The 15,206-nt window shown below is 38.1% G+C and overlaps 1 protein-coding gene across 1 annotated transcript in view; it reads right to left on the reverse strand.

Moving 5' to 3' along the window:
* LOC126108847 (uncharacterized) overlaps positions 1–15,206 on the reverse strand; it is a 246,408-nt gene that overhangs the window by 97,652 nt on the left and 133,550 nt on the right. The window contains exon 12 of the mRNA XM_049914214.1: positions 7,713–7,750. Within this exon, the coding sequence (XP_049770171.1) occupies positions 7,713–7,750 (38 nt within the window). The remainder of the gene's footprint in view (positions 1–7,712; positions 7,751–15,206) is intronic.

Consider the following 15,206-nt stretch of genomic DNA (forward strand, 5'->3'; position numbering starts at 1 on the left):
AAGTATATCTACTTAAGACAGCAGATAGAAATTCGTCACATTCCTATGAAACAGTCTCCATTCCTTACGTACTATGTGTGCTTAGACCAGATACGGCTTAAATTCAAAGAAATAGTGTTGATGACAATTGGAAGCTTCATACCAAATAACACAAGAAGAGAAGAGATCCCAATGGCACACGAAACAGGTAAGAGTAATGTCATTCAGATGCAAAAAACTTTGCAATGACTTCAATGCAAGATGCTTTTTTAATTTCCAAAATGAAAGGCTGTCTCAAAATATGTAAGAAAATCGAAAAAGATTCTGGTAATATATAAAGTATACCAGTGGTAATATATAAACAATATATTCACTGCATGATAGCAATGATAATGTTACTGATGACAGTACCAATAAAGTGGAGTTACTAAACACAGTTTTCCAAAACTTTTTTCACAAGAGAAGATGCAGTAAATATTTGAGAATTCGAAACAAGACTAGCTCCCAACACAAGTAATTTGAAAGCAGCTGTTCTCAGTACAGCAGAGCACCTTGAATCAGTTGTACTTGGCAAAAGAGTTGTCAGATCTTTTGCCGCATTGGGGCATTTAATTAACTTAATGCCACCATATGTAATTTGTTAAAAACACAATAAAAACAATCTTGTTTCCTGTGTGCATTTCTTGTGCATCTGACACTTTCCACATCATAATGGTTTTCTGTGCTACTGATCAATGGAACACGTAACTAACTCTAGATCGCATAAAATATTTTATTTTAAAAACTGACTAGTTTCGATCAATATCTGATCATCCTCATACCATTATATCCTCTGTAAGTGGAGTAACATGAAATCCATTAGAGAACAAGTGTAGATATACACAACCATTAGAAAGTATGTAACTGCAATATAAGTAAAAATGGAAGAAACTGCTGACTACTGGAGCTGGTGGCATGGAGCACTAACTCTCTCGGATTGTGTGAGGATTGTCTGCTGCATGACATACAGTTGCCATCATATAAATAGCAAGAGCTCCAGCCACTATCTCCAGCAATACATCAGTGGTAGTCTACGAACATCAAATATAAATAAAAACCAGTAAAAAAAAAAAAAAACAATTTTAGTGTAAAATATTTAGATCATAGCTATAGTCATATGATTATAAAAATAGGCTTGCATCGAATATATTAAAAGACCACATGAAGTGTAATAAAGGAATAAACCATTAACATTCAAATTAGACCCAAACTGCCCTCTATGGGGATTTGTGGATAAGATATGTTATGAAAACAGTGCTTAGAAGGCCATCCCTTAACCATAGTAATGGTATGAGAATCGAAGTGTTCCAATTTCATGTCAAAGGTACAAAAGTATGACTTACAATTTTTTGATTTTGAACATAATCATTATTATATACAAAAAAGGTAATAAGTACATTTAATACAATAGGAACAGTACCGTTGATGCTAAGAAATATAAAGAAAGTACACAAGAACTATAAAACTATAAGCTGTGGACATTAAAATTAGGCATTAGATACCCTGTGAGGGGACTTGAATGTAACACATATAAGATTCCATTTGTGATAAATAGTGGCCTGTCACTACAACTTTATTCAGAGCAATATGTGTATCACGATATATTTACACACAGTATAAATAACAGATTCATTAGGTGCAACAGGAACAATAATCATCATATCAATGACAATACATCTAGTCATAAAGTGTCCTCAGTAGGGACTTGCACAAAACATGTGCAAACTAAAGACAGCTCAATGAAAAGGTCACCAGAAACTAGATGAATGATGTATACATTGAGGTGTTCCTATCATCAATCGTATAATACAGAATCATTCGCCAGTCAGTGAAACTTTGACTTCGACTAGATACATCATTGTATAAGTAAAATAATATTGTCATCTTATTTTTTCTTTCAAATGCCAACAATTAATGAACAAAATGATTTCTATAGCTTGGCTTCAGCACAAGTACTGTCACTCCATTAGTGATGACAAAGAATATAGATGTTTTTGTCAACAGGCAAGTACTAACAAAAGTCTAAAACAGTATATTATTAATTTCAATATATGAAAACTCTAACTGAAGTGAGCTGTAACTTGAGCAACAAGGAAAAGGCATAATTAACAATATTATATGGTGAATGAGAATGCTACAAACATTTTTGTCATGTCTAACTCAGCTTTTTGTAAGTTAAGTCCATTATAGTAATAAAAACAGAGGAACATGCAATTCAGAATAAAACATAAAAGAAATCGAAAAATAATGTCTCCATGAAATCTGATAGTTAAGCAAAGATAATGGTTTCTTTTTATGGTGAATGTAAATTTCTAATTCTTCTGAAATATTAAACTGTACGCCTACGGGGATGTTGCATAGTATTTTTAGGTTACTGGCAATAGATTCCATGCAATAACTGTTGTATGCAATGTGCTGGTCTAAATAGATCTACTGCTTGCAGTTCCTGATGTGCGCTCATGGAATCTGATTTGAAAATTCCTGGCTGTTTGTTCAATGTACACATTATCACAGTTTTCACAAAGTTTTTAATATACACACTCCAGAGTTTACGAACTTATTGTCACGGTTCCCACAGGTATGCCTAAATTCAATGTGCAATGAATTGTTAGTTGTGAAGGCTATGGATAATTCATTATTATTTAATAATTTATTCATTTTACCAAATATGCTGGCTAAGTAAGTCATTTTAGTACATTTTATCTACTATTATCATTAGATGGAAGCAAATTATGATGAGATTTCTGTAATTTTGTAAATGAAGAAACAATATTGTCAGTTTTATAATCATTGGTCTCTGTGATCTGTTTAAGAAGACTGAACTCTTTCTGAAAGACATCTGATTTTAAAGGAAGTTGCAAGATTTTGTGAATCATGGTCTGGAAGTATGCTTTTCTGTATTTCAAGGTATGGCAGCAAGTGGCATTAATAACACCATCAGTTGTAAGTTTCTATGTACATTGCAAACACCTCATGTTCAACTTTAAATGTAAGTTTTGCATAAATACTGTTTTATGTGGTAGTTAATTAATCTATTTCATATATTGAGCATTTATATAATAAAAGACTATGCCAATGTATCTTTTGAAGGAAATGACTTCATCAGTGATGTGTGTGTTCTTTTAAAAAAATATATGCTTCTACATAATTTATGAATACATAGCAAGACCATCACTCTGAAAATATATTTTTCCTTAAAAAACAATAATTTAAGGATAATGTGTTTTTATGTAATGCATCTGACTCTGCAATTTTTCCTAGATTAATAATTTTGTGCCTAACCAAACTGCATTTCATAACATCAATAGTTTTGGCAACTGCTATATTAGTAGAGAGACTATTAATATTTAGTGTTACAAATCTACCACCATCTGGACTATTGAAATTCTAGATCTGTTCCACCAACTCAAAATTACTGTTCATGCCAAAATTTTCTTCAAAAACATAAAAAGGTTTTAGCATATTACTTAGTTTTCTATTCAGTTTGTGGGATGGGCAATTATTGTCCATATGGGATTCATAGGCATATGAACTTAATCTGTGATCTTAATTTTGGTTATTGGGGATTCATGACATTAAGAAAGGCTTTTTCATTTGGTAAGAACAGAAAGTTAGCATCGAAAAGCTTTTTTAAATTTGTCTGAAATTTGAGAGTCAGGTTCTTATTGATTTCTGTGATACTAGTTACATTTAAGAAGCCTACAGTTACAGAGATGTAATCTCCATTTACAATAATTAAGGTATTATCTTCATTTGCTTTTATTATTACTGATCAATTTTCAATCAGTTTACTACTAATGCTTTAAATTATTTTAGATTCATGCTACATTGAATATTTTGTTTTGTTCTTCCCTTACAAAGAAGACTTCAGTTTTTAATCCTATCTTGCAGATCTCCGATTTCATACATTTTGCTTATTTAATAGCTGTTTTAATGTCTGCAAAAAGATGTTTAACATTTGTATTGTTAAGAGGGGGCGTTATATTTCAGACATTCAGTAATGCATTTTCAGCAACAGTACAGTGAATATTCACAATGTTTGAGATCCTGGGGAAGAACTTGTGCACATTATTAGCACATTTGGAAACAATTTTAGCTGTTGAGTAACTAACAGATCTAATTTCTTATGTTGTTTGTCTGTAATTACCTCATGTAACCAGTTAAGCTTTAGGGTACCATAAACAAAATATTGTAAACAAAGTGCAAAAGTTGACAGCTTAATAAAAGATGTAATTTATGCATTTCATGGGTTAAACTTTTCTTTTAAAGAAAGTGATCAGATTTGATCAAAAATAACTTGCTGCTCTGCTCAACAAACATAGTGACAGGAGAGTTAGATTTCAAATTAACCTTGGTATTTGCAGGATATTGCTTATTAAAACTGATCTTACCATGTACTTAATAATTTTTATCCTCAGTCCTATAAACTGTCTAAAATTTCCAAATGTCTGACTAGGCAAACATGGCTGACACAATCTATTTTTTTATGTTTTTAATAGTATTTTATGACCACTGAAACCATGTTTCAAAAAATTTTAAATGAAAATTTGTGCTGGGCTGTGAGTAAAAGCATTTCCCACTTTCCTCGAGTTAACCACCACAGCTATCCGAGCACATCCCCATCCAACCCAAATCTTCATATGCCGCACACTACAGTGTCCCTTTTCCATTAAACCTCTTTGTTCACAGTCCTACTCTATTTCCAGGAGAGGTTGGACATTACTGTGCATCCACTCTAAAATATTGATATGCCATCAGGCATATACACTACATAGGTATGGTGTTTGTTCTTTTGGACACGGATGTCCAAAAGAACAGACACCATATCTATGTAACTTAACTCATTTAATAAATGAAAGTCATCCTGTATGATGATGAAACAGCTCAATTTTCAGTAATAATATAAAGCCATTTGTTTGATGAAAGATGCATACCTAAACACTGAAAAGCTGCACAATTCACACTAATACACAAGAAAGGAAATAGAAGTAAACTGCTGAATTACAGATCCTTATCATATACATCAATTTGTAGTAAGATTTTCGAACATGCTCATGTTTCAACTTGATACAAATACCTCAATGAAAATGATCTACTGACACATAACCAGCAAGAAGTCACAAAATATTACTGTGAAACACAACTGGCTTTTTATTCACATGAACTGATGAGAGGCATCGACAGAGGATTTCAAGTTGATTCCACATTTCTAGGTTTTCAAAAGGCTTTTTAAACCATTCCTCATAAGTGGCAGAATATCATTTCAGTTGTGAAACTTATTTGTTATTTCCTATTAGAAAGTTCACAGTTCAGAGTAACTGATCAGAATTCATCTAGTGGAACTAAAGTGATGTATGGGATTCCCAAGGAAGTTTTACAGGCTCTGTTGTCCTTGTGTATGAATGAGTTAGGTGACAAAGTGAGCAATCTTCCTAGATTGTTTCAGATTGTGTCGTAGTTTACCATTTGGTAGTCAAAAGAGTAACAAAATGAACTGTATAAAGATATAGACAAGATACCCGTTTGTCGCAAAAAAGTGGTAATTGGTGCTTAGCAGCAAACAGTGAGGTGCTCCACAAGGGTATAAAAAAATTTCATTAAATTTTGGTAACACAAGAAATCACAGAAATTTAAAGAAAACAACTTAAGCTGGAATCACCATACAGAAAACATGGGGAAGGTGAATAAAAAACTGAATTTTATTTTCCGAACACTCACAGGATGCAACATATTTATCTACTAAAGAAACTGTCTACAGTTTTCTTGTCTGTCCTCATCTGGAATGTTCCTGTACAGTACAGGATTCTTACGAATATGATAGTTGGAGAACATAAAACTCAAAGAGGGGAAGCTCATTCTGTGTATATTAAAAAAAAAAAAAAAAAAAAAAAAAAAAAAAAAAAAAAAAGTGGGGGCGAGAGAGTGACACAGATGTGATACACTACTTGGGCTGGAAATCATTAAGACAAAGTCATTTTTCATTGTGACGAGATCTTTTCATGAAATTTGTCTCCCACTTTATCCTCTCAATGCCACAACATTTTTTGATTCTCACCAACACAAGAAGAAATGATCATCATAACAAAGTAAGAGAAATCAGACAGCACATGGAAAGATTTATGTGCTCATTTTCCCCCACGTGCTATTCTAGTGTGGAACAGTCAAGAAATAGTTTGAAAGTGGTTGTATCAATCATTCGTCAAACAACTGCATGAATTGCAGAGGAATAATGTAGCTGTAATAATGGAGATGAATATGACAAAGTGTTTGTGAGCACAGGATTAAACAGAAAATTTCAAAGTTGGAAAGAATGGGTGTTAGATATCTGCAGACAATGTGATCATCTTAACAAACAATGAAAACAACTTTAAGACATACAATGAAATTAGAGTCTTTGGGGAATGGTTTGGTGTGAAAATCATTGCAATGAGAACTAAGATACATTCAACAATACTGTCATGTACCATTTAAATAAAGGTATATTACAGAAATAAAACTAAAAGTTATCAATGACATAGCCTGCATTTGCAAAGAATAACAGGATATTTGGCTGCAATACTGATTTCAGAATCAAGAAACTATTGATGATACATACTGTGTGGAGTCTTCTGTTTGCTAAAGGGAAAAATGGGAAAGATAAAAATGGGATGACACATGTGAGGGTGCCCCTAGTAAGAATTTTATAAATTATATAGACTAGCAGCTGCCTCAGGTTCCATGATTTGTCAGTACAGAGAACTGACATTGTTCAAACTTAGAGTTTGAAGAGTCTTCCGGTGGCGAGAACAGTTGAGAACCAGCCATGGCAGATGACAAGCAACCAAACCATGAGTGCTGATCATTGCAAGTGACCAGATAGGGTGAGGGGTGCAAATATCTGAGGAACATTATATGAGGAGATATTAAACAGGTATGTTCAAGAATATAACAATATTATGCTATATGGTGAGTAGCAACTTTCCTTCTCATAATACTATTACATTCCATCCTGGGTTTTCCATTGTTTGATCTATGTTCAAGAATGAAATTACATAGAATTGGTCTTAAACAAGAATTGGTTAATGAACCCTTGCACACAGCAACAATTTAAAAGCTGCTAAGGAGATTTGCAGGAGACAGCTAATTACTGGAACCAAAGAAAATTGGAGAGAAAAAGTAGATTAGGCATATTTAAGGGGAAATGAGAGCATAAAGATCATTATTGATGGATACGTAAAGGAAATGGAAAAGCAGGAAGGTAAAATATTTGGCTGTTCAATGACTGGTAGGGAATTAACAAACATGGTGAGCTGGAGAAGGAAAACATAGATCACAAGAAAGAATTACAGCAAGGATATGCTTGTCGTGGAGAAAATTAATAACGATATTAGAATTTTTTAAACATTACTCAATATGTATTTTTCATGCACAAAGTAATGTTACATGTGAAGTGAATATCTAAAGGGGCACAATTACAATTCAATGCCCTGTCAACAAACAGTGTCACTACAGCAGAAATACAAGCTAAGAATGGGGACAAATGGGGAGGAAACTGTCCATGTTTTTCTCACAGGAACCATTCTCGCATCTTCCCCACTGTGCCACCACAAGCAGTGAGAATTTCTACAGGACATTATGGATAGATGTGGAAGAAAGCATGAAGACCCAACCTTACCACGTAAAGCAAATGCGTCAGAAAATAATGAATCTTTTACCGTGTAATATCTGAAGCATTTCCTCTTGTTGCTGCTTCCTGGAACAATTGGTGGTAGTTTCAGTTTACAAATTCAGTTTGACCTTACAACAAATAATGGAAACTATATACTAACACTTGCATATAACTGATTACTTACTTAAGATTTCTTACCGACAATATGTATCAAAATTAGCAGGGAATGTATATTGTAAATTGAACATTATGTAAACAACTGACAATACATCACTTGCACTATATGTTTCCTGACTGCATACTTCTTTTCCGTATTTCTCAATATCCTATACATCAGTACTGCTGCTGCAGCAGCTATTATAACAACAACAACAACAACAACAACAACAACAAAGTCAGTTGCTGAAAATTCATTGTTAGAAAAATACATATATCATTCCATTATAATGACATTTGGTATTTTTAATTCATTTTGTGAGACCTTTTGACTTTCCACAACCACTGGTAGGATCATACACTGTACAACTGGAACGCAGAGAAATAAAAGTAGCAAGACATGTCCTCCTGCCCCCTCCCATATAAACGAAACTATTAGTGCATACATGGACACAGGCAGCCAAGGGATGTTCTTGTAGCACCAAGAAATCTCTCACTCTGAAGACTGTAAAAGTTTTAAACAGCTATATTATACTTCACACAATCCAGAGTGCACGTCTATATCACACTTTGGTTTGTGTAATGTTTAATCATTAAGTTATAGGTAACATACATAGTTAAAATTAATTGATAACAAATATTACTAAGGGAAATCAACAATAGTGTAGCAACCATGGCCGTAACTAAAAAAACACACACACACACGCACGCACGCACGCACACACACACACACCCCTAAGCAGAACAAAGGAAGGCGTGACTTGGGAAGAGGTGTGGGACTGTTGGGAAGGGGTGTGGGTCCAGGGGGTCAGCAGAGTGAGGCCAGGAGGAGTACTGGAATGAAGATGGTGTTGCAGGAATAACATCCATCTATGTAGTTCACAAAGCTGGAGTTGGGGGAGAGGATTCAGATGGCACAGGTTGTGAAGTAGCCACTGAAATTGAGTACATGGTGTTCGGAAGCATATTTCACTACTGGAAGCTCAACTCTGCTCTCAGCCACAGTTTGGCTCAGTACAGTTGATAATAAAATGTTGGGCACAAAATGCAGCAGTGTTAGTATATGACATGGTTGCTTTCACACGTGGCCACATCTCTGACAGGATAAGGACTGGAGTAGTGTGTGCTGGGAGGGTGAATCTGACAGGTATTGCACCTAGGTCTTCCACAGGGATACGATAGATTTGACAAGGAGTTGGGAGTGGTTGTGGTGTAGGGAGGACTGGGAAGGACTGTGGATATGATATCCCTTATTTCAGGTCCTGATAACAGACTGATGTAAGAGACAGTTTATTTGTTACAGTCCAAGATGATACTGGGTGATGATGGAGGTTCTCCTTTGTAGCTAGTTCTTGCAGGTAGTGAGAAGATTAAAATTGTGTGGGGATAAGAAGTGGAAAATCTGATAGTGAACTATGAGGATGTGCTGAAGAATAATGTCTGAATTTTTTATTCTGTTTTCAAGGTTGGTTGTGATATTACATGTCATACATGTTAATCTGTCAACTTTCCTACTTTGCTGATGTAAATTGCAACACACTGCTACAAGAGGGCTCCAAATTGTAGCTTGTAACAGGGCAGCATGTAACATAACTGGCAGTGTGTAATATAACACATGGTGATTTACTATGACACACTCAGAAATCAGAAAGCACAAATTCAAAAAGTTTGTTCAAACATGGAACACACTCTCATAAAACATGACAATGCCAGAAAAAACATGACCAAAGTGACACTTGCAATAATCCAATGTCTTGGGTTCAGTGTCACCAATCATCCCACATACAATCCCAACTTGGCTGCACTCTATTTTCATTTGTTTCTGATACCCGAAGTACCCCTTCAAATACCTCACTTTGATAGTGATGAAATGGTTAAGGCAGAGGTGAGGTTGTGGCTCCATCAAACACTTAACAACGACAGTAACAATAAACTGGTTTCTTGGGAGAAGAAATGTGTTCATTGGCAGGGTGACTATTTTGAGAAGTAAACAACTACACATGAAGAATATATATGCAGAACATTAATAAGGTTTGTTTTATTTAAAAACCTTTATGAGTTTTTACATAGAAAGTTCAGAAACATTACTTTCCAGTATGCCCTTTTATGAAATTCCTGGTAGATTAAAACTGTGCACCAGGCAGACTCAAACTCCAGATCTTTGCCTTTCGTGGGCACGTGCTCTACTGTCTGAGCTACCCAAGCATGACTCAGGATCCATCCTCACAGCTTCAGTTCTGCCAGTACCTCATCTCCCACCTACCAAAGTTCACAGAAGCTCTTCTGCAAACTTTGCAGAACTAGCCCTTCTGGAAGAAAGGATATTGCAAGAAATGGCTTAGCCACAGCCTGGGTGATGTTCCCAGAATGATATTTTCATTGTGCACCAGAGTGTGCACTGGTATGGTTTCAATCTGCTCATTCATTATGCCCTCTTAAGTTTGGGAGAAGTGCTTGTCTGTAAAGACCTTTGTGGAACCTTCAGTATACTGGGCAAGGGAATTCTCATCACTGTAGATATGTTGTCCATATATGCCCAAGCTATATGGGAGTGATTTTTTGGTGCGGAAGGGACAACAGCTGTGAAAATGCAGGTACTGTTGACCATTTGTCAGACAGAGCCATCAGGGAGTTGGTCAACATCTAAGAAGTTGGCAGAGTGGACTGAGGAGAACCAGAAGTAGTGAATGGGAGTAAAGAAACGTTGTTGAGGCTGTGAAGGAATGAGTGTGTGTGCGAGTGTGTGGGGGGAGGGGAGGAGGGGGAGGGGAGGAGGGGGAGGGGGGGATGCGTGCACTCACATCACCTACAGGTGCTCAATAGTGAGGTTATCAGCACTCTTACACACATTAGAAGAAACAAATGTGGACAAATTTTTGACACACAGAGAGGAGGAAATCTATAAAATGTGACTCCTTCACTCACTGCCACCTCACTCGCATTGAACCACACAATTGCTCTATTTCACAGGTAATAACACAACAGAGAAGGGTGAATGTGCTATACTTGAGACTAAACCATAGAAGAGCTAAAATAAAGGCACATCGAAATGTGAGTGAAATGCGACTGGCTGACAACTTAAAAAGCATGCGGGTGAGCCAGCCACCCTGTTAACACATCAAGAACATCTCTCTAAAATTTCTGGGAACAAGTTCGACATATCACAAGACCAAAAAACTCTAACCATATTCCTCTCAATGCCACTTAAAATAGAGGACAGATCTGCTGCCACCCTCTGCCCTGAAAATAAAACACAGTCTAGTAAAATGTGGTGTACAGTGATCTGTACACCTCAAGTACCACACAATGGAAGTTTCTCTCACCAGGGCAAGAAGCCATGCTTCTGAGGGCTGTGGCCTATGCAAAGATGGGGATGGAGGACCTTGTCCCACATTTGTGCTGAAAGGAGGTATGCCATGGTGGTGCGGTGGTCTTTACTAGACACAGCTTGTTATTCGTCCCTTCTAGCCACTCATCTCCCCATTGATGCATGACTCTGTACCTCAACAGCAAGGTGATAGCATCTAGGGGGATGATAAACTGAAATAACTTAGAATCACGACATGCCTCCTAGGCTGCTACATCCACACATTCATTTGCTATAATACTCACACGCTGCAGTACCCAGCAGAAAGACATCTCCCTCCCCAGCCATTGTTGTTGAAGGAGGGCATCCTGAGTATTCTGGAGTTCTTTATCTGCTGGATACAAACATGATAGAGAGTCCAGGGTGCTTAAGGTATCTGAACAGACAAGGAGTTTAATACTCTAAGCACATCTCATTTCCTCCAACGCCAGAAAGATCCCATATAATTTCATGTCACAGACAGTAAAGTCTTGAAGAAGTCAGACCTTGAGGACATGATCAAGGAAAACAACAGAGCAGCCAACCAAGTCTGTCTGTCCATGAAGATGGATACAGAGTTGTGCCTCTGCACAGACGCTGGGTATGGGGCTGGTCTTTTATGCACCTATGGCCAGCTTAATCTCCTTGTGATGGATAGCATCAATAATCTTCAAGCAGGAAGGTGTCACTGACGCCATACACTGTTCACCCATAGTCTAGCTGCAAACGCATGGAAAAAATTGAAGCAGACACACCCTGTCTGTTCTCCAAGACCTGTGGCTACGTAGTTCAAGATATTCAGTGCCTTCTGGGTTCCGGCTTTTATCTCTCAGGTGTAGTAATCACGATAGTTTGCACTCAGATATTAAGCCCAGAAACCTCACTAAGTCTTTATGTAGAATGATACCCCTCATATGTAAGTCAGGTAAATTAAAAATACAATGCAAATGCTTAAAATGTGCACATGCGCGCACACGCACACACACACACACACACACACACACACACACACACACACACACACACGCACGCACAATTATCTGCAGAAAACCTGTCTTTGCAACCCACTCCTCTAACCTCTATACTGTAAGCTCCAACTGATGAATTACTGTTGCAACACTGGAGGAGAAACAGAAAACAGTAAAATTGTCCAGAAATAAGGAGCACTATGCAGGACTACTTACTGTAGGCATGGTACTGTCTATGGTTATGGCAAAGAGGATACCCCAACACTGCCCTAAGGGACACAATTCCTCTGCTCAAAACAACCCAACAGCATGTCACCAACTCAAGACCTACAAACTACTTTGATAGTAAAGACCATGTGAAGGTGAAGATGTGGCAACAAAAGCCATATTAATGGAGTTGTGTGAGAATATTTTGTCCATGTAGTATCATACACCTTACTGATACAAAGGATATGATAAGACAGTAAGAGTTACAGGTGTTTATGGGAAATCTTCCACATGGATTCCATACTTTTGTAAAACAAGTAGAATGTTTGATAGGTTCCAGGAACACTTGCCATGACCTTTCCTTGCTCTCCTTAAGTAGATGTCAAACCTTGGCTCCCACGACTCCAAAGGCTCTGAGGTTGTAGGCTTTTGGGTGGTGTTTAAACCACCAAAGAGCTGCATATTGTTCTGGACTGCTGAACAGCACTCATCAGTCCACCAACGTACATGTCTCCCAAGATGGACTGAAGACTTGGGGATGGAAAATTCAGCAGTATGATGGAACACTTGTGTGATGTGGTCCACCCATTCCTGGATGCTGCTGCAGTGTTCAAACACAGCCAGCTACCTGAACAGCATCCAGTTTGCCCTGCTGACCCTCCAGCATTCAGAAGATGGGTCCACAGTGGGAATTGGTTGTTGGAATGAAGATCATCAGCTGCTTCCCTCTGTGATGAGTTTGCAAAGGCTGGAGAGGAGAGGCTGATAGCTGAGGACAACTCAATAGCAATCGAGAAATGAGTGGGACTGCTTGTGTTCAGGTTCAACACCTGTGGCAAGTATAGTTAAAAGTCTCATAATACATAATGGGCTCTAAAATCACTCAGTAGGAAAAATGGGCAGGAGGACTTGTGCAATAAGGCCAGTGAGAGCCTCAGCGTCTATCGTGCTCTGTGGAAGTAAGTACAGGGAGCAGATAGTGATGATCTGACCCACACAAACTACAATGCTAACGCTTGTAGGCCTGTAACCTAGGAGAGAGCAGATGAATGGTTATTGCTGAAAAAGACAGAACCCCTCCCTTGGCCCTTTCCCCAGTCAGGTCATCCTCCCACACAGAACAGGGGCATCAGTGTCTTCAAAATGTGTTTACCATAAACACATGCACAGGGGTTTGTGCCTGTGCCAGGTTTGACGTCTCAGTTACATGAATCCTGAACCTATTAATGTTCCACTGTAATATGGGAGCCATCTGTCTTCCGGTTGTACTTTCATCCTGTCTTGCTGCTAGTGAGAGGAGCCCATAATAGGTGGAGGCTCACTCTTATGGGGAGGTGGCTGCACCAGTCTGACTGGCATCGAGGTCCATTAGATCTACAGAAGAATCATGAGAGATATCAGGGAGGATGGTGTGACATCACTGGGCTGATTACTTCTTGACTCCATCAGTGATGGATGCTTCTCCTTTGATTTTTTGGCATGAGTAGGCTTTGGAGCCACAACTGTGGCAGTGGCAGTGCAGGATGGGCAGGATGGTGGACCAGACTGAACCTCTTGAGGAGCAGCAGAGCGTCAGCTATCACATCCTTGTCTGATGGTCTGGGAGTAAGTGTTGGCTTTGAAGTAACTACAGCAGCACAAGTACAGTGACAAAAACAGGTACTAGTGCTGACACTAGCAACCTCCATTTGTGTAGCAGCATCAATTTTATGAACCACTGTTTAACAATCAAAGCAAAAGAGGCAGCGAACGTGGGGGCTTGATGATCTTGTAAATCATTTTGGCCTCACCATGTGGCATCCATTTTGTAGTTTTGATCTCCAGTATTGACCATTCAAGGAAGACACAGCAGTCCCTTCTCTAGACAGGGTGAGCCTTAATGCAATTCACACATTTTGTAGGAGATGAACATATCACTCCTTCATGGGCAGCCTTACCACAATTACCACAGGTGGCTTCTCCTTTACATGCAAGAGTGGTGTCACCAAAGCACTGACATTTAAAACAGCACATTGGGTTGGGGACATAGGGCGACATGGTAAGGTTTGTTGATTTGAGGAAAGGGACCAAACAGTGTGGTCATCACTCCCATCAGATTAGGGAAGGGCAGGGAAGGAAGTTGGCCATGCCTTTCCAAAGGAACCATCCTGGCATTTGCCTGAAGCGATTTAGGAAAATCATGGAAAACTTGAGTAAGGATGGCTGGATGTGGGTTTAAACCATCATCGTCCTGTATGCAAGTCCAGTGTGCTAACCACTGCACCACCTCACTTGTTGCCACATGATAAAGTGACGAAAACTTGCCTTAATATGTTCTGGGAATTTTGTGCTATTAAAAGTGAAGATGAGCATATCAGATTTAATCAAATGCCTTCCACCCATTTCATAATATTTTGCACATCTACAATGCCTTCTTGGGCCCACTTAACTTCCAGTTCAGTCCACCAGGTTCCTGAATGTCACAATAACCTTACTGTTGTTTAATGTGGTATGGAGCAGTCCCAATAGCTTATTCCCTGTGGCTTTTGGCCTTCTGCAGGATTGTCACTTGTTGGGAACTTGAAATTTCCACAAACAGTACCCATTTTGCAACCACTTAAAAGATTTTAATGTACCTGCAATCCTCTCTAAGCCCCTTTGAATGTAAGAAAGTGAGACGTTTGCCAAAGCTTCCTCTTTCCTTTTAACCAATAAAAACAGTTTCTCACGAAAAGCGTATATCCTGTTAGTATAAAAACCAGAATTCTGAAAGAGTTGTGGGTTCAGAGAACTGGCTACGCAAGTCTTTTTGTCAGATTGGGTGTTGGTACCTTTTAGTGGCCCACCCTTCCCACTGGGAGTAGGAAGTGGAAATTTTCAAGGA

The sequence above is a fragment of the Schistocerca cancellata genome, chromosome 11 (genome assembly GCF_023864275.1).
Source record: "Schistocerca cancellata isolate TAMUIC-IGC-003103 chromosome 11, iqSchCanc2.1, whole genome shotgun sequence".
Taxonomy (NCBI): domain Eukaryota; kingdom Metazoa; phylum Arthropoda; class Insecta; order Orthoptera; family Acrididae; genus Schistocerca; species Schistocerca cancellata.